General features: G+C 34.0%; 1 protein-coding gene across 1 annotated transcript in view; it reads right to left on the bottom strand.

Moving 5' to 3' along the window:
• Positions 1-25254, bottom strand: part of Dhc98D (Dynein heavy chain at 89D) — a 28581-nt gene that overhangs the window by 3128 nt on the left and 199 nt on the right. The window contains 47 exon segments of the mRNA XM_085484397.1: positions 129-271; positions 330-531; positions 817-1155; positions 1580-2026; positions 2028-2333; positions 2509-2663; positions 2761-3041; positions 3321-3778; positions 4160-4454; positions 5586-5898; positions 6146-6362; positions 6429-6624; positions 6917-7371; positions 7931-8116; positions 8186-8374; positions 8436-8650; positions 8847-9111; positions 9324-9601; positions 9760-10027; positions 10153-10407; positions 10727-10987; positions 11072-11230; positions 11761-12288; positions 12479-12732; positions 12986-13161; positions 13309-13499; positions 13576-13705; positions 13962-14367; positions 14501-14830; positions 14833-14847; positions 15192-15355; positions 16085-16515; positions 16639-17158; positions 17353-17597; positions 17755-18034; positions 18119-18306; positions 18489-20384; positions 20824-21087; positions 21363-21486; positions 21592-21860; positions 22108-22215; positions 22571-22804; positions 23065-23120; positions 23220-23471; positions 24662-24733; positions 24944-25091; positions 25164-25242. Coding sequence (XP_085340523.1) covers positions 129-271; positions 330-531; positions 817-1155; positions 1580-2026; positions 2028-2333; positions 2509-2663; positions 2761-3041; positions 3321-3778; positions 4160-4454; positions 5586-5898; positions 6146-6362; positions 6429-6624; positions 6917-7371; positions 7931-8116; positions 8186-8374; positions 8436-8650; positions 8847-9111; positions 9324-9601; positions 9760-10027; positions 10153-10407; positions 10727-10987; positions 11072-11230; positions 11761-12288; positions 12479-12732; positions 12986-13161; positions 13309-13499; positions 13576-13705; positions 13962-14367; positions 14501-14830; positions 14833-14847; positions 15192-15355; positions 16085-16515; positions 16639-17158; positions 17353-17597; positions 17755-18034; positions 18119-18306; positions 18489-20384; positions 20824-21087; positions 21363-21486; positions 21592-21860; positions 22108-22215; positions 22571-22804; positions 23065-23120; positions 23220-23471; positions 24662-24733; positions 24944-25091; positions 25164-25242 — 13243 coding nt within the window.

Genomic DNA, 25254 nt, shown 5'->3' with positions numbered 1-25254 from the left:
CTTTTAAATTTATTACTTATTTTAATTTTACACGAGCCAAAATTTATTTTTCATTATTTATATTTAATTTTTTAATAACAATTTTTCCTGTATTATTAATAAAAATGTATCGATTTTCTGAAATTTACCTGGATAACCGCGTGATAAAAGACTAGAACGTAAATTAAGTGCTTGTAAACGGGATGAGAACAACTTTCCAAAACCTGTGGTCGCATGTTGAAGTATGTGTTTTGCAAATTTAGTTTCAAGCCGCTCGGTGGTTCCATTACCACTGTAAATTATTCGTTTTCAAAAACAATGTATAACGATGAAGTATAATTTTATTATACCTTTCAGTGATTGTTGCAGTATTCCGATTGGAAAATTAGGAATCGGTTCCGTGGTGAGCCATAAGCGGAAGTCAGGATGAGGCTTTCCTATATTTTCCACAATCTTTTCTAAATTTTTGGTAAAGGACAATAGTAGATGACAGTTCTGGAACATCAGCCACTGACCTCTCGTCATCGCTATATCCAATAATTCCATCGCAATCTATTATATAAAAAATTTTTTTTTTTATTAAAATAATTAACACTCTATATTTCTATATATCTTGTAGAAAATTCTATTCTTTTTGTTCGCATTGTCTGTTAAAGATTTAAATATTGAATTTTTTTTTATGCATCGCATAATTAATATATTTTTATGCGCGTGCATCATAATAATTTTTATGCATACGTTGCAATTTTTAAGATTTTATTATTAAAGAACAATTATTATAATTATTATTATAAAAGAATAAATTATGAAAATCAAGTTACATATGCGTTATCTCACCTTGTCTTGACTTTGACCGAGCGAGAGATATCTAAACTTTCCTCCGCCACAGCCGTATCGATCGGCCAGCTTCATCAGCTCCGAAGTGGGATCTGATCCTGGACTCAATAGGAAGACCACGGGCATGGTGGGTGTACTCTCCTCGAAAATCATATCAAAGCTCACGTGAGGCGGCGTTATATACTGCTCACCCATGATGTCGGTAATGTAATTAATGATGCTGCGATAAACGCGATCCACACGGAAGCAGCGCATCAGCATCAGTTTCTCAAAGGGTGTCAATCGTGTGTTATAGTCGCATGGAAGTTCGTCCGATTCCGGCATATCTGAGTCGTTCCACTGAAACGAAAATTCATTCATTTGTTATCACACATTTCAAGGGAATTTGTATTTATCACACAATCTTTGATTCAATTTAAGAATGACTTAAATTACACTCCTTAAAATAATTAAGAGATCAAAAAAATTGTCCAAAAAAATAAGCAAATTTTAAATAGCTGTAACTTTATTTCGATAATTTAAATTTAAAAAAAGAGTTTCAAAGCTTGAAATCTCTACTTTTCGAAAGGTCATAGCTTCTTTCATTTTCTTCAATTCTGATATTTTTTTCATTTGTCGAAACAAGTTACAGCTATTTAAAATTTGCTATCTAAAATTTATTTTTTGGACAATTTTTTGATCCCTTAATATGATAATTATTTTCTATTATTATTTAGCTATAACATAAAATTCAATTGTTTGACTAATGAATTAGAATGTATACCTGTTTCCATTCATCCTCGCAATCTCGCAGCTCTTCTGGAAGTTGTTGGAATTTATCCGGAAAATCGCTCGCCAGCTTGAGAATATCCTCCCAGCCCGATTGCGGCAACCATCTGGTGGGATTCAATTGTGGCGATTTTCCCAAGGCCATGCTACCCTTGATGAAGAACTCCAGCTGCTTCTGATTGACGTTGTCCACACTTCTTTCTATTCTCATGCAAATTTGCAGGGAGAAGAGTAATTTGTGTCGCTCGAAAATGCCGGTGCAGCCGTAATCATAGACGTTCTTCGTCAACGTCGGAATGATGTTCTGGAGTCGTTTGGCGAGCATCGGATCCGGCAGCGATCTCTTCAGCGAGTGGATAAACACCTCGACGTAGCTGATCAGAGAATACTGATACATCGAGTTGACGGTAGCCATATCGGCTAACACGGAGAACAGGATAGCAGCCTCGTTCCGCCACCGGACGATAGCCTTCCCGAAGTTTATCTATGTCCGCCGAGGTGACCTCCGCGAGGAATAGCTTCGTCATCACCTCGCTGACTCTAGCCTTGATGTTCTCCAGAGTCTCGATCAAATCAATGTTGTCCAGCATGTTACCCTGATTCGTCGCGATTTCGCGCAGAAGACTGTCTTCCAGTTGTTGCAACAAATTCTTGTTCTCGCTCGTTTCCAGGATCAACATCTCTCGTTGCTCCTCGATGTCCGGTCTTTCGATTCTCACGACGACTGATAAAAGTTGGTTCTCCAAACCCTGAAGAGATGTGTCTTGGGAAGTTTTATCGTGTAAAATTTCATATTGGAATACGAAAGATTTTTTCAAATCAATATTTTTGAATTTAATATACGAATATAAAATATTAATTTAATAAATGTAAGTTATAGCTATAACATGGTATCAAAAATGTAATTAATTAAATTAAACTCACGGCTGTGGTGACCATATAATTGATAACAACTGCTTTAGCATACATGGCGGGATCCAGCATAGGATTGGTCATTTTGGTTGTCAAATATATATGAAATCTTGGATCATAATCTATCTCTTTATCACCGAGAATGACAAAAGTTCGTCCTTCAGCGACTGCAACAAAGAACAAATTAATTTACTATAAAATCAAATCAATTCCTACATTTCAATAAAATTAGGATTTTTTAAATTTTATTATTTTATTACTTACCTTGAATGTTTCTTGATAAAACGTTATCCAAGATAGGATCGATCTCGTCGACATCCTGAAGAAGTACCGGAAAACCATATTGGATCGCCAATTCCATTTGTTTCAAGAAATCTGCGTCCGTGAAGGACAAAATCTTTAGATTCTTCTTCTCCTCTCTCTTCTTGATCCAATTTAGCGCTTGTTGTTGCGGATCGATGCAAAGCGGAAATCTGGATGCTTTCATAGTCAATATGCCATTTTGCACGGATAGCTCATCCGGTGGGAGACCTTCCGAGTTCCATCTTCAAGTTGCATTAAATGTTAAAAAGATGCAACGATTTTTTTAGTCAAAGTTTTAATTATACAAATATTAATTAGATAAAATAAAGTAGCTGCATCTGTAGGAACAATGATTATTTTTATTTTACTGCTAATTTGAAAAAATTGATAGTATTTTTAAAATTTTAATTTGAATCCATACGTTAATGTATGATAAAATAATAAAAGAGAGAACTGAATTAATATCTTTTTTAATTAATATAAATGTATTTATTTCACAATTAAGCTCTAATTTTACTTACGTGCTGATTTCAACGTCGTCGCTTAATTGAGTCTCGAGTTTAAAGGGCTTTGACATAGGTAGATCTCGCTCCAGGATGCTGCTCTGCCAATCGCTGTACATTTCATTTCTGAATTCGTAGGAAAATGGACCGCTGTAGGCGAGGAACGCCGCTCCGAACAAGCAATTTCCCGTGATCTTCTCTACATCGTCGTGCAGAATCGCTAGATCTTTTTGCCAACGTTCGTTCTCGGATGACATTCCGGAGATGAGTTTATCGGCGGCCAACAAACGTCGTTGCAGCAAGTCTGTTTCATCTTGTAATTCCTGTCGTTCGGTTATCGCTACCGCATATTTCTCATTTAATTCCTCGATCGTTTTTTCCAGTCGCTTTAACTCTCGTTCTTGCTTTTCTAAGGCGCGTCTAGCTTTCTCAGACTCTGTTTCGAGTGCCTGGACTCTATCTATCTTCGGTTTTACCTGAAACAGTGGGTTATTGATGTCGGAATGTATCTGATATTTCTATGTCTTAAAAAATTAAAAAGCGTAGAAGTTCTATATATGCGCTGAAAAAATATTAAATTAATAAATATTTAATTAATAAATATTTATCTGCTTCGAAAGATTTTCTTATGTCAAATAAATATTTTTCACATCAAATCAACATTATTAGTTTGAAATAAATGATTTATTACACAGTATATTGAAATAAATATTTATTCTAATTTAATAAACTTTTTTTCAGTGTGTGCAATATATGATTTAATGACGAAGAGTGTAAGAGAATAAAGATGAGAATTAAATCCACGTTTTAAAAAAATAAAGTCGATTAATATAAAGCTTAGGAAATGATGTGAGTACCTCTCTGTAAACGGTGCAGTAATCCAAAACGGCGAGGACAAATTTATAGAGGCCGAATCCCGCTTTGCTGATGGCCTGCATTTGATCCAGCTTGTCCGTCTTCTTCAAGTGCGTTCGTACGGCTTGCTGTTGCTTCGGACTGAACTGATCGCAGTTCATGTCCTGCAAGGCCCTGACGAATCCCGGATCGCTCATCATCCCTTTCACGCCTTTCCAGGACACATCCTTCACGCCACGAAGCATCGCGACGCATTCCGAAACGATCTGCACCGGCTCGGGCGGAGTCGCGAAGGATCTGAATTAATAAAAACGTAGATATTTGAGAATCGCCAGACAGAATTTAAAAAAAAGGTAAGAATCTTCTCTCGATCGTACTGGCAAATATTATTTATTCAATCACAAGAGTTTCGACTCTTCTTATTTGAGTCCTTATCAAGTGATTTGTAAAAATAAAAATACTAATGATAAAAAAAAATATTGACATTACGTCAAGACTCTTAAACGAGTTATTGGAGACTGAATTAAGTTTGATTGTCTTTCTTTAAGTCTCTTAATTAAGCGTCTCTCTCTTTACATTTTTCCAATTTGATATTAAATATTTCAAAATTAAATATTTGTTAAATATTTTAATTAAATGTTTTATAATACACTTCTCAAAATAATTGAAATTTTTGTGCCTACTACAAACTTAACAAAGAATCACAGCGAGTCTGTAGTACTAGCAAGTTTGGGGTACTAGAAGGGACAAAAATTTCAATCGATAAAATTCTTTTAGTCGCTTTACATAACTTTTTTTTCAAAGTTTAAACAAAAAGGAGAAAATTCACGAATTTCTTTGTTATTTTCATCTATTTGTAAAAAGTTTAAGTAATTAGAAAAAGTCGATCTTTATATCATACTATAGAGCAAAGATTTAGCTTTAAGAATCCATTGTTAAAATTACTGTACAATGATTTTTAACGAAGTTATGAACGATTAAAGTGAAAATGGCATTTTCTCTTCAATTTGCGATAACTTGATAAGAAAAGATTAAAATTTATATTTTAAAAAACGATTTTGCAGGGAAAACTACAGGCTTTAACGTGAAAATGTCAAAAATTTTTTTTCAAATCTTTTTACGTATGCGACATGTCTGCAAAGTGAGAAGAAATTTTCCATTTCGTTATGTTTGTGATTTTCTGTATATAAAAAAATATTAGAATTGAAGAAAATGAAAAAGCTATGACTTCTGGAAAGTAGAGATTTCAAGCTTTAAAACCCTTTTTTAAAATTTAAATTATCATTTTTTGAAACAAAGTTACAGCTATTTAAAATTTGCTTATTTTTTGGACAACTTTTTTGATCCCTTAATTATTTGGAGGAGTGTATATCTTGATTTAATATTTGTGTAGAAGAGAAATTTTCTGAAAAATTGATTCTGAATCACCTGATTTCCGTGATGTCGGCTTTATGGAGTTCGCCCAGTGCGCGTCTGGCCGAGTCGAGAGCCGGTTTAGCCTCCGCTAATGCCTGCTTGGCTTCCGCTTCCTCCTTAGCAATGATCTTCTTCTTGTCCTCGATTTCCTTCCTTTTCACCTCTCTCAGACTCTTCTTCTCCATCGTGATATCCGTGCTTTCGCCGATGGACGCGAGCAGTTGTTCACAATTCTTCGTCTGATCGGCCACTTTGAGCCTTTGCTTAGCTAGAACTTCGTTCAGTTCGATCAGAGTCCCTGAAGCCTCTGCGATTTTTTGCAATCCTGACAGAAATATTTATTGAAGAATCATCCGATATAAAATTATTCCTTTTCTTAAAGGATATAATAATTTCTTGAGACTTTAAACTTGAAAAGAATTTAAAATATCATTAAACTTGCTACTACATATTATTATTATTAATTTAATTAATATAATTAATTAATTTAGATCATTAATTTATCAATATAATTTAATGATATTATTATTATTAATAAAAAACTAATTTGTAAGAAAATTACGCAGCTATACCTCCGGAAAGACGCGCGCGGTGAGAATTTATAAAGTTCTTCTTCTCCGTGAGTAACTTCAAGTAAGTGTTGATGAAATCCAGAAAATGTCTCGGCGTGACGTAGTTCCGTCTCTTCAGCTTCGTCGCGAAGTCCACCGTGTATTGCAACATGGACGTGTGCACGTACACGATGTGATCTACGATCATCTCCCTGTGTTCCTGCGGCACGATCGGATTCTGGAAGTGAGAGTTTTTTCATTTCGTCGAGCGTCCACCCTCGCTCACGTGCGTGTCTTCGCTTACGTCTCTGAGAAGAACGTTCGCCACAGCGACCAAGGCCTGTTCCGGCCACGGAAACATCCAATCCACGGTAGTGTTGTTGATCAGACCCGGATAATTGCGGCATCGCGTTCGCAAAGCGTCGCCCGATGGATTCATCGCCAGCGCTATTCGCAAATTCGCGGTGCACGTCTTAATAAAGTACGACCAGACGCTCTTCCTAGAATCAAGAATAAATGATGTAATTATATATAATTATATAATTTATATAAATATAAATAATTATATACATTTATTTATAATTATAATTAATTATTTAATTATAATTAAAATTTATATAAATATAAATAATTATAATTAAAATTTATATAAATATACATATATAATTGTAAATTATATAATTATATAATTAATTTATATAAATATATATGATTATAAATTATATAATTATATAATTAATAAATGACTCATGTATGTAAACTGGATCCGAGATAACAAAGTATAAAAATCACTTTGCGATATCGAAGCCCGCGTCAACAGCCGCGTCTCTGCAGGAAACGACAATCGCATCCCTCTCTTCGTCGTTGAAGAGAGTCGGCACGGAACCCGACGTCAGCATGTTGTTCACCAGTTCGAGGAAGCTCTCACTCTTGATGTGGGCGGACGTGAACATAAAGACGACTTTTTGATTTTCCACGCCTATTATGTTGTACAGTCTCTTCATGTCTTCACGGAAGAATGCCTCGTTGTAACCGCGACTCAGGACGATCTCGAAGAACTGATACCCGGCAGCGAAGGACGCTAGCTTTATCACAGATTTCTTACCGCTGCCACCGATGCCGACGACCAACACATGCCCTCGATGCATTCGAAGTGCACGATGCACCCTGGTGAGGTGCTCGAGCGCGTCATTAAAGAGGACCATATTCAGCTTGGTTCTGGTCCTCTCGTTGTACTTATCAAAAATCTAGGCATAGCGTGAAATTTTCAAGAGTGTATCATTTTGTCAACGTAATATTGCAATCGAATTGCATCGGAAATTAATATATCACAGAAAAAACAGTATCCTTGAAAGAATGCAAATATGCCTTGATTCAAGTATATTTTATCCTTATAATAGCGCCAAATATAAATAATTTTGGATAAAGGATAATTTATCCTTAAAACAAAGTGCAAAATATTATTGGTTGAAGCTAAAATTTACTTATAAATATTGCAAGGACAAGTGACAAGTGAGCATCCGATATAAGTGATACTTTCAAGTATATATAATAATTCTTAGTTCAAATGTGACTAAGTTTGTTCTTACCATATGCGATTTTTAAAACAAGAATATATCTTAAAGATAAAATATACTTTACACAAACTTATTTATTATTAAGGCAAATGAAAATTTGTGATTACAAAGAGCATTCTATGCTTAAATCAATCAAATAGCGTTCAAGAATAAAAATATACTTGAATCAAGGATTCCTTTTTTTCTGTGATTAATTGAAAAAAATCAACTTCGAAGCAAAAGAACGAACTTCCAAGAACAAGCTGTAAACCGCCTCGTAGTCCAACAGATCCTCGTAAAATCTAGCCTCGTCCTCGTTGTTTCTAAAATCACCGTAAAGCATCGGGTCTCGTAAGCTATACTGGATCACTTCTGGTTCTAATTCCCAATAATTCTGTATCTTCTCCTTCAGCTGCTTGATGACGAAATTCTCGTCCTAGAATGACGAAATTGTTTACAAGTGAAGTTTTTATTAAACGGAAAGAATAAGTAAAAAGCTTATTACTTGCGCGCTAATTAGACGATCGCACATGACTCTGGTAACTTCGTTTCTCCAGAGTCTAACGAATTGTTTTACGCCTGGATAGAAGTTAGAATGACTCTGAAGAAGTCCAGCCGTGATCCTCGAGAGATCGCGCATGTTGAAGATGTAGTGGAACTTGGACGGCGTCGGTAGTAACGTCTTCCTAACTGTCTGAATAGCATCACATGTTGTTGATATTTTTAATATAATAAATATTTGTCGCGAAAATTACCTCGTAAAGTTCCAACATCATTTGTACGAGTCCGTTTGCGATAGATTGAACTTCCTCGGAAAATGTTTGCAGATGGCCGGACAAAATACTCGTGTAAATATAATTGAGAGTCTCACTCGATGGAAAAGTCACATTATAAACTGAGAACATCGAGATAAATCGCGGATCGACTTCGTTCCTGCCACCACCGGGTTCTCCCATAGCAGCTAAATAATCTACATAAAAATATATTTGTAATATATAAACATAATTTAGTGCATAATAATTAACGTAGCATATCGTAAAAAATAGAAAAGTTTTAACATTATAAAATGATAAAAAATAATTATAAATCGCTGAAAAGAAATTTGGCTTACAGTTGCAAAAACAAAAAATACTATTTTCAAGAGATTTTGTATTTACGATACTCACAAATGTCTTTCATATACTTCCAATTCAGATCGCGTCCGCGATCGTAAAAGCCACCTCTTTCGAACAAAAGTTTAAGGAGCGCGATGGGTTGTTGGGTTCCGTAAGTGTCCACGATTGGAATGTTCATGTCGTCGATGAAGACGATTAATTTTTTTCCGGGCGGTGGTCCGAATATTTCTCTCGATCTTCTCTCCACTGTCGATTCGATATTTTTCTGCACATCCATCGAAGTGGTTCTTGACGAGAAATTAATTAGAAGTTGCTCCTATTTGGCATCATAATAAGTTGTTAAACATAGTAAATTAATACAAACAATGTGTAAAGAAATTTGTTACACACATATGTTAATTTACATACATTGTATTTTAATATAATTATATATTTCTATATTAGAAAAATATTATGAAAATTGAATTTAATAAAATGTGATATTGGTAATTGTGTGCTTTTATATTTTAGATATTATTTTTCGCTCACGTATTTCTCGGGGTTCAAGTTTCTCAGAAACTCATGAATGATGGCCGTCTTCGAGGTGCCAATTTCTCCGACTAATAATACCGGTCTCTGCAAATTGCTCATCAGATTCACGAACCACGTGGTACGCAGAGTGTCAATCGTTTGCACCAGGATATCCGAAAAATATTTTTCTCTATCATGAAAGTATATCGGTATCAACCATTTCCATGCCATCCAAACTTTTTTCTTGACATCCAACACATAATCGTACAGAGTTGGAAATGATATGGGTATATTTCCTGGGGTAACATACATGTATACATAAACGTGCACATTTATTTTAAAATTTGAGAAAATATCAAAAATGCACGTATAAAAAAAGATCGAAATGTAATGAATTAATCACATTTTTATTGTATTTGCTATTTTGGTTTTGTTAAACTTTAATTAAACTTACTAGTGGTTGCCAGTTTGTCGGGTGTATCTTGAACTAGTACAAATCCAGAAATCTTCTTCATGTATTCATCGAATTTGGGACGCGCGTTGTCTACGATAGATGCACCGAATGACCAATAACATGCTTGAATGTATATTGCCTCGAGGAGTTGCTCTTTGAACACCAGTGATCTATCTTTTTCCTCTTCAGTTATTTCCGTGGATTTCTTATCCGCCGATTCATCTTTTAATGACAACAAGCCGTCAAACGTGTAGCAGAATTGAATTACCTTGAAAAACGATAATATATAAATAGATATGTCCGATAAACAGTGAATTCTAAAACAAGCTTCATCCTTGTGATTGTCCGCAAATACGAATTAATCAATAGTCGATTAGTGAATCTAGTGGTTACCATATTGAGGTCAGTTTGTGGTATAATCATCCGAAGCGGTTCCACCGTTTGAAGGCCTAACATTCCTCTGGCAATTAGTTTGAGCGAGCCGTGCACGTATTTCTCGCACATTCCGCGCAAAAAATCTTGGTCTGTTTTGCTCTTGGCTTGTATCCACTTGTCCATGTATGGCTGATAGCCTAGGTTCTTTGGGTCAACGTAAACCATACCTGCTCTCGACACGGTTGCAGGTGAAGCGTATTGCAAGTCGCCTACCTTGAGCATAGAAAATCAATAATTATTCAAATAAAAATGTTTAGATAATAATTTAATAATATCGAATTTTTTTCATAATAATTCTTTTTACATTTATCAACAAAAATAATTTAAGACAAATAATTACACGTAGTTATTCTCTCGCGATAATGTATTTCAAAATTAATTTAATACTAAATCACGATTAGATTCATTTTATTATTTTTTAATAGTCATAAAAATAATTGTGCAAATAATTTCTAATATTCCAATATTATGAGATTAATGTTTTCAAAATTGGATTGATCTTATAATATATTCGAGAACTGCATTAAGTTACCTCGAAAAGCAAACTGCAATGATTCTGCAGTTTGATTCTCTCTTGATTAGCCAAAGTTAGCAGCTTGTTGTCATCCATAACCGAGTTCATGTTTTCGACCCACAGTGCATCGACGTCGCCGTCGAAGAGTATGTATTTGCGTTCGTCCTTGCCGGAATCTAAGGGTCGGTTGATTTCACGAAAGATACTACTTAAAAGACCGTCCGTCCAATCACGCGTTATAGGCTCTAACATTCCATACAATTCAATGACGGTGCAAGCCTTGATCAATTTGAGAAACATGATGATTTAAAGAACATCAAAAATTAATCATACAAATTATTATTAAAATTAATTAGCATTTACCTTGGGATTGAGAATGTGCAGTTTCGTAGGTTTACCGAGATATGTCTGTGCTCTGCATAGCGTTTCGATTATTACCGTCTTACCGCCGCCAGTAGGACCGATGAGCATCGTCGAATGTCTGGTCATCATCACTTCGTATAATTGAATAACTTTGTCAACCTAATTGTGACAATTTAATTTAATTTTATTAATTTCATATTTTTATTTTATTTAATTTCAAGCGTTGCACATAAACAAGAGCGGGAATAAAACGTGAGTAAATGTTGAAAGCGCAATGTCGTTTAAAGTATAAAAATTATTTTTATTGATATTTATATGTTTCTATTCCTCTCACAAATTATTTTTAATAATTTTTATCAACCTAAATATAATAATAGAATGTAGCTGTATCATGATATATATATATAAAAGATTTTTCAATATTTAAATATATTATTACACATTTCTACACAGTTAAATTATATTAATATTTTAAAGATAAAACATGCTTTTATCGTATTTATTTCGCATCGCAGAACGTACTTTTAATATTTTAAAGAAAATTTAAATGAGTAAAAAGTTCCTTAAATAAATAAAAAATGTTAATAATATCAAATTAATTAAAAATACGTTAGTATTAAAAAAAGCACGAAAAATTGTATATTATCGGTAAAAAATAAGAACGTCAAAATATGAAAAATGATATTTACTTGTTCAGGTAAGACGATGTATCCGTGCTCTTTCAGTACCGTCTCAACCGCCTCGTTAAAATCCGGATAATGCACTCTAGGACAATCTATGTCCGGAAAGAGATCCTTAATCAGTCCCAAAAAGAGCGGCACGTCATCGTATACGAACTTGGGCAAATTCATGTCTCTGAGGGCTCTCATCAGTATGACGTTCTCGGGCAAAACACCGGAAGTTCTTTTCAGTTGGCCGGCCATATTAAGGACGGACTTGAGAGCCCTCAAGCCAAAGTCGTAATGCGTTTGTTTGCTCAGCTTCTCGCTCGCGAGCTTATAAAGAACCGTCATTTTCTTCGCGAGCTGTTTCCCTGTCAAAAAACCGGCGCTGAAGAGCTTGATCTGACAGATCAGCTCGTTGTCCGGCACTATACAGACCACTGGTCTGAAAAGGGCTTTGACGGACTCCGGTAGCTCTGTACGACCGGCATATCCTGGATTCATGGTGATGAAAATTCCAACTTTCGAGTCCAGCACGATATCTTGGCCCTCGAACTTTGGAGAATGTAGTTTTTTATAATAAAAATATGATAGGAATGCGACAGAAATTTATATATATTTATATATTATATATATATATTATATTAAATATATTTATATAATTTGTTGATATAATTAAGAAATATTTTGAAAAATGAACGTTGGCATTTTACGTTTTCAATATCCATGTATAATAAAAATGTACCGTAAATCTTCGAGCTTTAACTTGTAGGGCCGAGCGTATAGTTTGCAATTGAGTCGAGATAACCGAGAGAACGGAGGTATCGATACGGTTGAATTCGTCGAAGCAACCCCATGCTCCACATTGAGCCAGACCACCGAGAGTCTTCCCGATCGCGATGTAATCCATCCCTTCTCCGCAATTAGTGACAACGCATAAGAGACCCAAAGCTTTCGCTAAATCCTTCACTGTCTCAGTCTTGCCGGTTCCAGCAGGACCTTAGTGTTAAAAGTCAAAATACTTATTGATACTACATATTTTAAAAAATGCATTAAATGCAAATTAAAAGTATTGATTTTGTATGAAAAGTCATATTATTTTCTTTTCTATTTTTGTATTTTTTAATTATAATATAATTAAATTTTTTTTCTATTGCGGTGCATTTGGCTATACGTTTAGAATAGAAAAGCCATTATATTTGATTCATATTCGAGAAATCGCAACTGTGCTACGTGTATGTGCTTCACGTACCTGCTGGAGCACCGCCTAAATGCATTGAAAGGGCTTGCGTGATCGTGAGATATATTCTGTCTGTCAGAGGCGTAATGACCAATCTGCCATTAAGACCCATGTACTCGTAACCATATTCGAAAGTGCCTGTGCATTGGTTCATCCATATATTGTCCAGATCATGAACCCAGTAAAATCTGCATATGTACAAAAATAATTAATTTACAAAATTATTACATAAAAAATAATGTTAAAAAATGAATTAATAAAATTTAATAAGCTTATTTAGAATCTATTACAATATGCCGAAAATTACATTTTTTTTACTAAAAATGATATACTACCTTAATTGGCTTTCCCATTCAAATTCTGTAGGATCTGTAATGCTGTCCCTAACAAAGGTCTCAATAATATCACGAATGTGCACGTCGATGGTTAAAATCATGTCGATCTTTTTCCTATCGTTGTTTGTAAGCGTATCGCTGCCCATCATTGTCACCACTTCGTTTAGTTGATTGTTCAGTTGTTGTAGATACTATGCACAAAAAAGAAATATATTCTTTTGTTCTAATGTAAAAAAATTTTACTTGGGATTTTTCAGCTTCTTTTACCTCCTTCATGGCCCGTTTATCTCCTTGAGATATTTTATCGAAAAGATTCTCGACCTCTGCGGTCCACCATATCTGATTAGCCGTGAGAATCATCATACCTTGAAACTCAAGTATCCACTCCGTTCTCGGTCTTCGTACCTATGTTTACGATTATACAATTTTTGTTATTACAATTTTTGTTATTACAAAAATTGTGAAAATTATAACATAATTTTTTATCGAGAAGTTTTAATTTTTTAATCAATTATCATTATTTCTTTATATAAATTTAATGACTTTTCTCATATAATAAAAGATTAACAGTAAGGGATATAATTGTACAATAGATATGTTTAATACAAAATAATATTTTACTGAGAAAAGAATCTGTACAAATAAATTAAAACAATTGAATATAAACCTTGCCGTAATTGTAGACCGCTTTCTTCGTCAAGTATCGATTCGATCTTTTCATCTCTTCGAGAGCAAGAACCATCCAGATTTCAATTTTATCTTCCGTGGATACGGGATTCCTAAATTCCATAATTTCCCTTTCGCAAGATATAAGAGCCGTCGCTATCAGTCTATCTCCGCTATCAGCTATCAGTTTAAACTTATCAAGATTATCGAATATCTTTCCAACGTGCTCCTGGATAATAGCGGGATTACTGCTACCGAGAATGCTCAGCAGCTCATCGTCGCTAATAAAGTTGAACCTCGGGAATATAAGGCGTTTATTACGCAGATATTCTGTGAGAGATTTTTGACACTTGTCGAGGGCCGCTATCATGGCTTCGAATTCATCTTTTCGACCTAAGTACAGTAGCAGTATATTGCAATACATCTCTATGTTATTTTAAAACATTTATATTAATTTTATTTTTTTATATATATATATATAATATATTTCTAATTAATTTGCACAAAATGTGCGTAAAATAAATACCATAAATAATGCAACATTCTAAAACATTGCGTCTCTTCGAGGTGTCGGTCATGACTTTCTTGAAAGCTTGGTCGATGTCGTCAAATCTTTTCGTTTCATCCGGTAACTGAAGCCGGATGTCGCCGCCCACGAAGATGCCCTCGAGATATAACCACTTTCGCTGCAGTTCCACCCACACCTCCAGAACTTCGGAGATCGTATGCATCGTGTGTTCCCATTTCTGAACGACGTTGAGGAACGGTCCAATAAATTGCGAAGCCGCCATGCTGTGCACGGTCAGCATGTTGTCCTCGAGTACCAGATTCAATTCGTCGAGTGGTCCAAGAATAAGCCACGATCTTCCGTACCTGATCAATATTTATTTATTTATTTATTTATTATCTATTTATTTATCTATTTATTTATCTATTTATTTATCTATTTATTTATCTATTTATTTATCTATTTATTTATCTATTTATTTATCTATTTATTTATCTATTTATTTATCTATTTATTTATCTATTTATTTATCTATTTATTTATTTATTTATTTATTTTATTGTAGAAATTATCAATAATTATTGTAAAGTATAATCATTGTAGAAATTTGCACATTTTATTTATAATTATATTAATTGCATATAATTTATTTTATAATTAGAATAATAATATAATGTGAACAGAGTTTTTTTCTAAATAACTAAAATACCTTTATAATGTTTTAAGACGTTGAATTCCATAGACTTCCATACTTCCGCTAATTCTTTCACGCCTCTCTCTATCGCAAGCTCCTTCATCGCATTCATCACAATATCTTGCGCGATGTCTTGGTACTTTCCTAATTCCATAGCGAACATATTTTCTAAGGTAAATCTGAAATAATCCGATATTTTTATACCTGTATTTTTATATATTTAAATTAAACAAACAACGTGATTTAAAAAGCTTACCCCTCTAGTATAACAAATTTGTGTTGTGCCATTTTTGTATCGCATTAAAGTGTCTATATATCATTAATTATATTATTGAAAATTAAATATCAAATTTATACACTCGCGAATAAGTTTGCACTGGCCATTAATCGATTATGTCACAAGAATCTATAAAGAAAACAGATGCGCATAATCAAAAAAAATTATGAAATAATATATGCAATGTACATCAATTCATTTATCAGAAAAATTAGATAGTTTCTCTGCAATAATTATTCTGAAATATAATATACATCTTTTAAAAAAAGTGCTACTATACACATAAATATTAAAAAAATGTAAGTATAGACGATTATACATATATGTATACACAAAATTCGTGAATATTGCAATCGCACAATATAAATAAATAAATAAATAAATAATGTACATACACACACATACATACATATATATTATTTTATATATTGTATATAAAGTAAACATATAAAATATAAAAAAAAAATACAAAAATGTATTCCCCATTATTTATCGCCACACATTTGCATGTGTAAATAATATAATAATTATCCGTGTTTGTAATTAATTTTGAAAACCGCACTCTATTCGCGCTGTCCATTTAATCCGCACGTATAATTAGTATTCGTTTAATTATTCATCATCCGCACACCTGTCCGGGTCCATATCAAAATATTGTCCGGTTCTTTTCATCAGCTCTTGCCAGTGTCTTTCACGCATAGCCTCATTTTTCAGCTCGATGAAGAGTGGCACTGAATTTTTGAAGTTTCTCATATTGGCGTGCAAGGCATGACCGACGTTTATATCCCTGACGGATTTCGGCAGTCGTCGAAACTCTCTTAAAAAGTGTTCCATTCCCTCGATGAGCTGCTGGGGATTCAAGTTCACCCAGAGAGTCTTCGCCCAGATTTCTCGCGCGTTTCTTTGTTCTGTGTAGAGATTATACAACATCTCCATGCTTTCGTAATCTGTCTTGACTTTCAGTAAAGCTGAGTAATCGGTGGACGGTAAATCAAACTGATCTTCATACTTTATTAGGCTTAAGCGTTTTTCCTCGTGTTTGTTGATCAATTTGCCATATTCCTGTAAATATGCGAACAAAACTAAATTCTCATTAAAGAAGTTGTTTAATCATTTTAAAAAATTTAAAAAAAAACAATTTACGAGAATTTCAGAAGAGCGAGCAAAAGTTTTTTTTGAACGTACGTCCATTTTCATCAGTCCCAGCTCCAGATCATCCCCGGTGCTTCCGGGACCATGCGCCTCAAAATCTTGAGCAAATTTCACAGTTTCTTCCAAGAACTGCTGGATTTGATCCTCGATCATCTCGGCAAATTTTTCGACGGTGCTCTCCAGAGTCGAAGCTCTATAAAACGCCCCGAGATATAAGGATTCCCATTTGCGTTGTAATTCGTACGCCATTGCTTCGTCCGATGGAGGGAACGTAATTGCGTGGATGCGCATTGTTCGAAAACATTCCTGATAAGAGAGGTATTGCACTTCAGCTTTGATCGCCATATTTCTCACGTCGGTGATAGCCTGCATGATCGACATGAAACGATCCAATCCAGCCACCACCAGCTCGATCTCGCTGCGGAAGGTATCGATCTGAGTTTTCAATTGATTCATAGACTCCACGGTGTCGGACAGAAGGTAATTTCCTAAAACTTGTTTCCACTCCTTCGCTTGACGCTCGATGTTTGATAAGAGCGGTGTCAGATTGAGCCTTTGAAAAAAGTCTAAATTAAAACAGAAATTTCAAACAGAAAAATGGAGAATAAGTTTAAGTGTTATATATTTTAAAATAAAAAAAATCCATTATTTATTACAATATTTTTTCAAAATATTTTTATGATATATTATATAAAATTACACATTTTTACATTATAATAACGATACAAATTGTTAATACCGCTTTACCGTACACTGCTTATGTCGAAGTAAGACGACATATCTTCGAGTTCCTCCAGAATGCCTTCGTAAAACGTGAATTTTTCGTCGTATTGTGCCAGAGTGGGTTGTGTCGCCGCGAATTTCTCACAAACAAGATTTTTATCGAACGACCACAAAATACTGTATTTCTTCCATTTGTATAAATATCGCCAGCAATCCGTCGAAATTCTGTACGCTGTGTCATGAACTATTTTTATAAGTTCATTAATTATCTGTGAATATTTAGAATACATATATATATTTAGAATACATATATATTTTTTTAAATTGAAAAAACAACACTATATGACACTTATAATTATTTGTTGAAACATTTGCTAAATTAAAATAAAGTGCATTTAACACTCAAGCTCCTAAACTTCACTCAACTCGGACACTCATCACGTCTTCGAAAAAACTGAAAAGAACCAAGTCCTCCGAAAGTTCTGTTCTCTGTGGCTTACACTCCAAGCAAGTTCCGTTCATCCATCTCGAGAATTTTTTTAATCTTTCCAGTAGATCTCGCATGTCTTGACAAATAATGTTATAGATTTCATTGGGTGACGGGCGTAATACTACTTCAGATGCTATTAATATTGCGTCTACTTGGAAGATTGGTTTAGTGCTGTTTAACATTTTGTTTAGAACCTCCATGTTCCTTACCATACACCTAGAAAATCAAAGATATCTCAATAAAATAATGATACTTATTAACATATTGAATTTATTATTTATTAATCAGAAAAATACATACATTATAAAGGCAGCAAAAATTTTCTTCTCATATTTTTCATACAAGAGCTGCATGGCTGGACTTTTTCCGGTGTTAGTACCTAATACCAAGCTTTCCAGTTTTACAAGCATCGGACTGATTGACTGATAAGCCTTTAACATCGACGAAACCAACTCGGACCTCCGATTTTTTATTTCCATAAAATATGTCTATAAAGAAAAAAGGAATTAAATGTTGTAATCAACATAATATATTATCATAATAATTTGACATATTAATCCTGAAAATATTCAATTTTTCTTGCAAAAAAGAATAATAATAATTTTATAAATTTTTAATATATATATATACAAACTTTTTTTAAGAAAATAAAATTTATTTAATAAAATACCTTGCATGGTAAGAGACTCTCTGATTCAATGATCTCCTTCTTCGTAGAAAACAGATGATACGATTGCAGCTCAGAATTGATTCGATTGTCAAGTTCTTTCTTTATCTGTTCGACTTGGTTGATGATGGAATTCAAGTTCTTCAATATCCTATTACAACTCGCAGCGTAATCCGAAATGCTCAAGGAGTTCCAATTGAATCGCGTCACACCAGGCTGAATATGCTTCTCGACATCTTGCAGAGTGTGCTTCAGCAACTGCACATCCGCTTTATCCAACGTCTCCAGGATATTGTTGTATTGATCGATCATCTTTCTAATGGCGTCAATGTCCGTTCTCAATCGATTCTTTTGAATGCCGACGTCTCTGACGGTCGCAGGCAACTCGAAACCCAGTTGTTCCATCAGTTCCGCTTCTCTGATCATCTCGAACACTTCCCAGTCGAAGTTGACTTGAAAGCGTAGCTGACACTCTAGCAGAATAGCGCCGCTCATGAACTCCTCCCAGGTGATCTTCGCACGGGTGTCGTGTCTATCAGAGGACACGGAGGAGCTTTTGCCTGCATCCTTCAACGAGGGTATTCTGGTATCAGTCTTTCCTTCCGGGAAACGCGGCTGAGCCGTACAAATAATTTTAGAGCCCGTACTTTCGATCTCCGCGTTAGACTTCGATATTATGACACCATCGTACTTCAGTAGAGATTCACGTGGAGTCGACACAATGGAACTCGCATTTTTAATCTTCGTCTTCGATGTTAGGTGGGCCAGTTGAAGGTCCCTCGTGGCTCGCTGTTCATCCGGGAAGGTCAGAATAGCCGGAGGATCTTTTTCCACGCGTACTATCTTCAATACGCTCTTTTTCATGATGGCAGTCACTGTCGATAACGCCTTCTCGAGCCACGTGTTGAACTTGGTTTTCTCGAATTCCTTCAGCTGCTTCGCGAGCTCGAAGTATTGGCTGAACGCGAGAATCTTCAACTCGCTGTGCTTCAACTCCTGCACTTGTTGGAAGATCAGCACCGGTCTACGCAATCTATGGAATAGCTGCCTCACCCAGAAAATTGCTCCCGCCATAGGTGGATGATACGTCAGCAACGGTGGATGCCGTTTGCCACGATGATATATGTTTTCCACGATATTGATCTCCTTGCTGAACTGCTGCATAATCACGTTGAATTTGCGTAGCAGCTGGCGTTGAATCGCGACACGGGTCTTTAAATTTTTGAACTTGAGCAACATCTCCAGCGCGTTTTCGGCGCTGATCAGCACCGTGAAGCATTCATCGATGTAGAACTTGGCCTGGTCTTCTAGATACGTCACCTGCTCGTAGAACCATGCGGTCATGGCCTCCCAGTTCTCCTTGTTGAATACATTGAAGATGTCGAAGTCAGCCTCTTCGATCGGCACCACAAGCGCGTCCACTCGCTTCACCACAGCGTCGATCTGCGCCGGATCGTTTATGATGGATTTCAGATCGGGTCCGAAGATGTTGTAGAAGTCTTGGAGCACGTCTGCAATCTTGTAAAGATCGCTGCACACCTCGGCGATGTATTCCGTGTTCTGGAAGAGACGTTTCTGATCGAACTCCCAACGAACTCCCTTTCCTGACAGTTCGATGTCCAGTCGGGTCTTCAAGTACGATCGTTTCCACTGTTTCAGCATCGTGCTGGCTGCGCTTGTTTTTTTTAGAATTTCTTCCAGGGGCTTCTTGAACAGTAAGACGATAGCTAGATTGTGCTTGACGTTTTCGCAAAGTTGCCACGATATCCGGTCCATTAGTAGGATCATTTTTTCCTCGCGGCAGTAATAACTAGATAACACCCAGAGCATTCGCAGCCCCTCCATCAACGAAGGTATGCATCCTTCTATAGATTCGAACGAATCCGATTCGATAATCAACTGCGATTTTTATAAAAATTTATATAATCAATCAATATTATTAGGATATTTGCTTAAAAACTGTTTAAGAATATATTCTTCGATTAATTTTTGAAACATTTTAATATACCTACTTTTTTAATAAACATTCAATGTTTGTAATTTTAATTTTCTGACATAGTTAAACTTGAAATTAAAAAATTCTATTATTATTAAAATTAAATATAAAATGAAAATTTTTATTTCTGACTTTCGTGATTGGCGAAAAGTTTTTACTTTATATTATATAGTTTATACGTTTTAAGTTTTTATTTTACTCGAAAGCTAGAGATGTCTGAATATTTTTCATAAGATTTCAAATTCATCTAAAATCCAAGAATACGTCTACAAAATTCGTTCGATTTTAGTAAAGTAATATTACAGTATTATAAATGAACATTTCTTTGTAACATTATTATACCTTGAAGTATCTCATGAGAGTTTGAATAAACTTATTGTTGTCTCTAGCTTCGACATAATGCTTCCACAATTCCGTTTGGAAATATCGAAAACTGGAAGCAATTGGTGAGAGTATCTGTTCCAGAAGAGCATGGATTCTTTTAACAATGGGCATTTTCAACTGTTCAACCAACATTGTTAATCCGGTCTCGCAATCGTGCCAATATTGGTATTCTGCTATTGGTCCTTTCCCTGGGGGCATTTTGCTCACGTATGATTCCATTACCTAAGCAATAATAATAAAATAAAATATATTAATACAACAATTTTAAAAAATTAATTTAGAATTATCCACAGATAAAGAATTAGCTATTTTTTAAATATGTTGAAAATAATATAAATGTTTTATATGCGATTATGTATTTTTAATAAAGAATTAATTAAATTGTATTAATTTAGAACATCGTATATTGTAAGTAACTCAAAATTGTAGAAAGATTACACGAAAAGAGAATTGAAATAGTACACCTTTTGTATATGTTTTTCCCACGACATAACTACTTCTTCCATTTGTTCGACGATTTCTTTATTCTTTAGCAATATATCATCTGTTATCGCAGGATCGTTGAGTTCTGGAATTTTTGGCATCGTCAGCAAGATATCGCCTTCGACATGCTCCAACGTCCTGCATCATCAAAATAAAAAGCACGAAACTATTAGTAAAAGGTGCACTTAAAAAGAGATAATAAATGTAACATTTGTTAATGGTTTTACTTCAAATATTACTAACGATTCTGCGCTTTTAATCATATTGTCGAGATAATCTAAAATGTCTTTCTTGGCTTGCTCGATCATTGGCTGTTTTCTCATTTCTTTCAAACTGATGGTCCTCGATTCCGATATAGATATATCTGATCTTTTACTTCTCACACTGGGTTTTCGTCTCCTACTTTTCAAACTTTCCTCTTGTGAGATTGTTTCTTCATCGTTCTTCTTTGTTCTTGCGGATACTAATATAGATGGTCTCATAAAAACGGATGGTCGTCTCAGCACCGATTTCTTCAAGAAAAAATAAAAATATTAAAATTACTCGCTATTAAATTAGTATATTCATTCTAATTATTGATTCGAATTATTGGAATATATTAAAAATAAACAACTGTATGAAAGAAATTTAAAATAATATTTTAAATAATATGTATTAAGTGTGTTATAATTTGATATAGATTTTACATGATAAGTTTTAAAACAGATAATATTTTTTTATGCATTTGAGTTTTGATACTCGTTAATGCGGATTTCTCACCGCTTCGCCGTCCACTTTCTTTCTTTTTCTCTCTTTTTCATCCTCAACCTGTAATGGCTCACAAAAATCCGGTCCTCTGAATTGATTTTCCACCAATGGTTTAAAAACCTAGTGTTATATTTTCCACACGTTATTGAATGATTAGATAGCGGATAAGCTTTATATCCTTTAATATATACATTAACATAAGAAATTTAGTTCTCTAAAATTTATATACGATCCAAAATTTTTGTTTTCTAATAAGACAAAAATCATTTTCAGTTTTGCAAATATTTAAAAAAAAAATTTAATTATCTTGTCAAAAGAGACATATTTTAATGGACATTTAAATATGTAACGCTACAATTTGGTTTACAATATACTGGAATATAGATTGTAAGTTGCGAAAGAATTGATGATATACGATCAACTGGTAAAAAGATCATTACTGGAACCAATCGTGAATAGATTGAACAATCCTTACATTAACTAGTATATTATTCAAAGAGGCCAGGAATCTGCTGTTGAGCGAGCCGACCACCACGTAATTCGTGATTTCATCGAGGCATTCTTCGTAGGTATCGAAAGAAGATATGCCTTCATCGCTGGTGCGCATGAAATAGAAGAACGTGACGTCCTGTAGGTCAGTTCTGTTACTATCTATCTGGCCGCAGATCATGTGCAGCGCCGGTACCTGACAAACTTTCTCCACCAATTTCTGCAATTGCCAGAGAACGTTGTTTCTTTATGATCGATTTCACTCAACATCAATTTGCTTTTAATCGTGGTTTACTCAATTGTTCCCTTTTTAAAACTAGGGAGAGACAAGAAAACTAAGATTACTCAATACTGTCTAAATTAATTTAAGCTAAAGTTAATCTATTATTAAGTGATTTTTTCTTTTACAGTAAAAAGAATAAACATATAAAATTATATAAAAAACTCATTATTTAATAAGTTTTCGTTTAATCAATCAACCTTAGTCAGAACATATTTATCTTCTTCTCCAGGCGGTGGTGTAAACGCGGAACTATCTAAACATATAAATTATTATTATTATTATTACTGACATATATATATATTTTTTAAACAAATCTATATTTACAGATATAATCTAATTTGCTGTTGAGTACCTGTAGGAGCACTTCTCGAATCTCCTTTTTTTCTAGAATAAGTAGAAACATCACCGCTACCATTCTGTTCTCCTTCGTCTTCGTCTTTCTCTTCCTCCTCTTCGCTGGATGCTTGTGTACTAGGAGAATGCAGAGTGCTGGTACTCATTGCCATGCGACTAGTAACTTGATTGTCTGCTTTACTTTTTTTACCTTTTTTTGCTAATTTCTTATCCTTTTTCTTCTTATCATCATCATGTTTTTCTACTTTTCCTATCGTTATCAAAAACTGTCAAAATTGTTCTTCTTTTGTCGATTAAAACATTTATCAAAAATATTAAATAATACACTTATTCCAAAAAAGCGGTACACTTAAAATGGAAAAAATCTGGAAAAAATCATCAAATTTTAAACGACGATAACTTTATAAATAATAAAGATAGAAAGGTTTCTAAAGAATAAAAATAAAGCTTGGCATTTCTACTTTAAGAATCTGTTTACTTCAATGTGGCGAGATAAATTTATTAAAAATGGCTGATGAGAAAACGAAAACATGCAAAATTGAAAAATAATGATCCGAGTTTGCCTAGGCACATGGGATAAATCAAATGTCGGAACTCAATGGAATAAAAAGCATAAGATAGTACAGAATCTCCCCTTTAAAATGCTTTTTTATTCATTTCGATACGATGATTTTTCGCCGAGATATTTGCATTTGAATAAAAAGGCAGCTTTTTACTTTAAATACGAATAATTCTGTGAAAAATTATTATATCGAGATGAATAAAAAAGCATTTTAAAGGGAAGATTCTGTACTATCGTATGCTTTTTATCCCATTCAGTTTCAACATTTGATTGACGTCATGTGCCTTGGTAAACTCGGATCATTATTTGTTAATTTTACATGTTTTCGTTTTGTCATCCGCCATTTTTAATAAATTTATTTTGCCACATTGAAATAAACAGATTCTTAAAGTAGAGATTCCAAGCTTTATTTTTATTCTTTAGAAATCTTTGTATCTTTATTATTTACGGAAGTTATCATCATTTGAAATTTGGTGATTTTTTCCCAAATTTCAAGTATACTGTGTTTTTGGAGTAAATACATATCACAAGATTGTTTTTATTTTAAAATCTTTACACAGGAAGGAAAGATAAAAAGAGATGAAAATTAAAATAAGCAAAAAAAAAAAAATAAAATATGTTTTCTTTATGCTTATTGCAACAAAGTGTGTTTGTGTATAAAATAATACGTGATTTTTAGATGCACAGAACTCTAAATCATTATTACGTATAACATAATAAAACTTTGTCGATCACTTTACTGCTAAATATTTTATATAATTAAATATATATTAGCATATTAATACAATAAAGATTGTGCGACTACGAGAGACATTGTATGCATGCATAATGCTATTTTGAAGGATGCTACGTAATTTTAAGAATCGCGAGATTTTTACCAGGAGCGCTTTTTGTTAATCTTCTGCCTTTCGAGGTAAATGCTGTCAATGCTGTTATTTTTGCACGCTGACCTAAAGTCACAATCGCCGTACATCAAAATTACATTTTATGTCTCATTTTGTCTCTTTCTCTCATAAAATTTCTTATTATTAACTGCTAAATATATTGCAAGGGATGTCTCAGATTTAGGAGATTGATAAGAAAATTTATGGCCGAAAGAATAGGTCTGACACACCCCTCTAAAAGCCTAGCCTCTCTATAAAAGCACTTTTAGAGCTTACTTTCTTCCCATACTGAAATTTCCTCCTGAAATACTTCACTGACGTAAGTTTTGTAGAAGAAAATTAGTTTTTTTTCCAGATCCGTCACTCCGTATAAATCTAATATAAGAAAGTTAAGTAGCTTGTCCTCGAAGTACCGATTATTCGCCTAATAATTAAAGATAATTATATATAATCTTGACAAATCTTTAATAAATTATTTATCACGAAAGATAATTACATTAATAAGATTGTCGAAAAGATGCTCCTGATCAGTCATCCCGAGAAACTTTAATACCCTGTCGCGAATCCATCTTATTCTAATTAGATCA

This window comes from Nylanderia fulva, unplaced genomic scaffold, assembly GCF_048542155.1.
Source record: "Nylanderia fulva isolate GAGA-0341 unplaced genomic scaffold, ASM4854215v1 Scaffold3, whole genome shotgun sequence".
Taxonomy (NCBI): Eukaryota; Metazoa; Arthropoda; class Insecta; order Hymenoptera; family Formicidae; genus Nylanderia; species Nylanderia fulva.
Note: the sequence above shows the minus strand (reverse complement) of the source record. Positions and strands in the feature narration are given on the sequence as shown.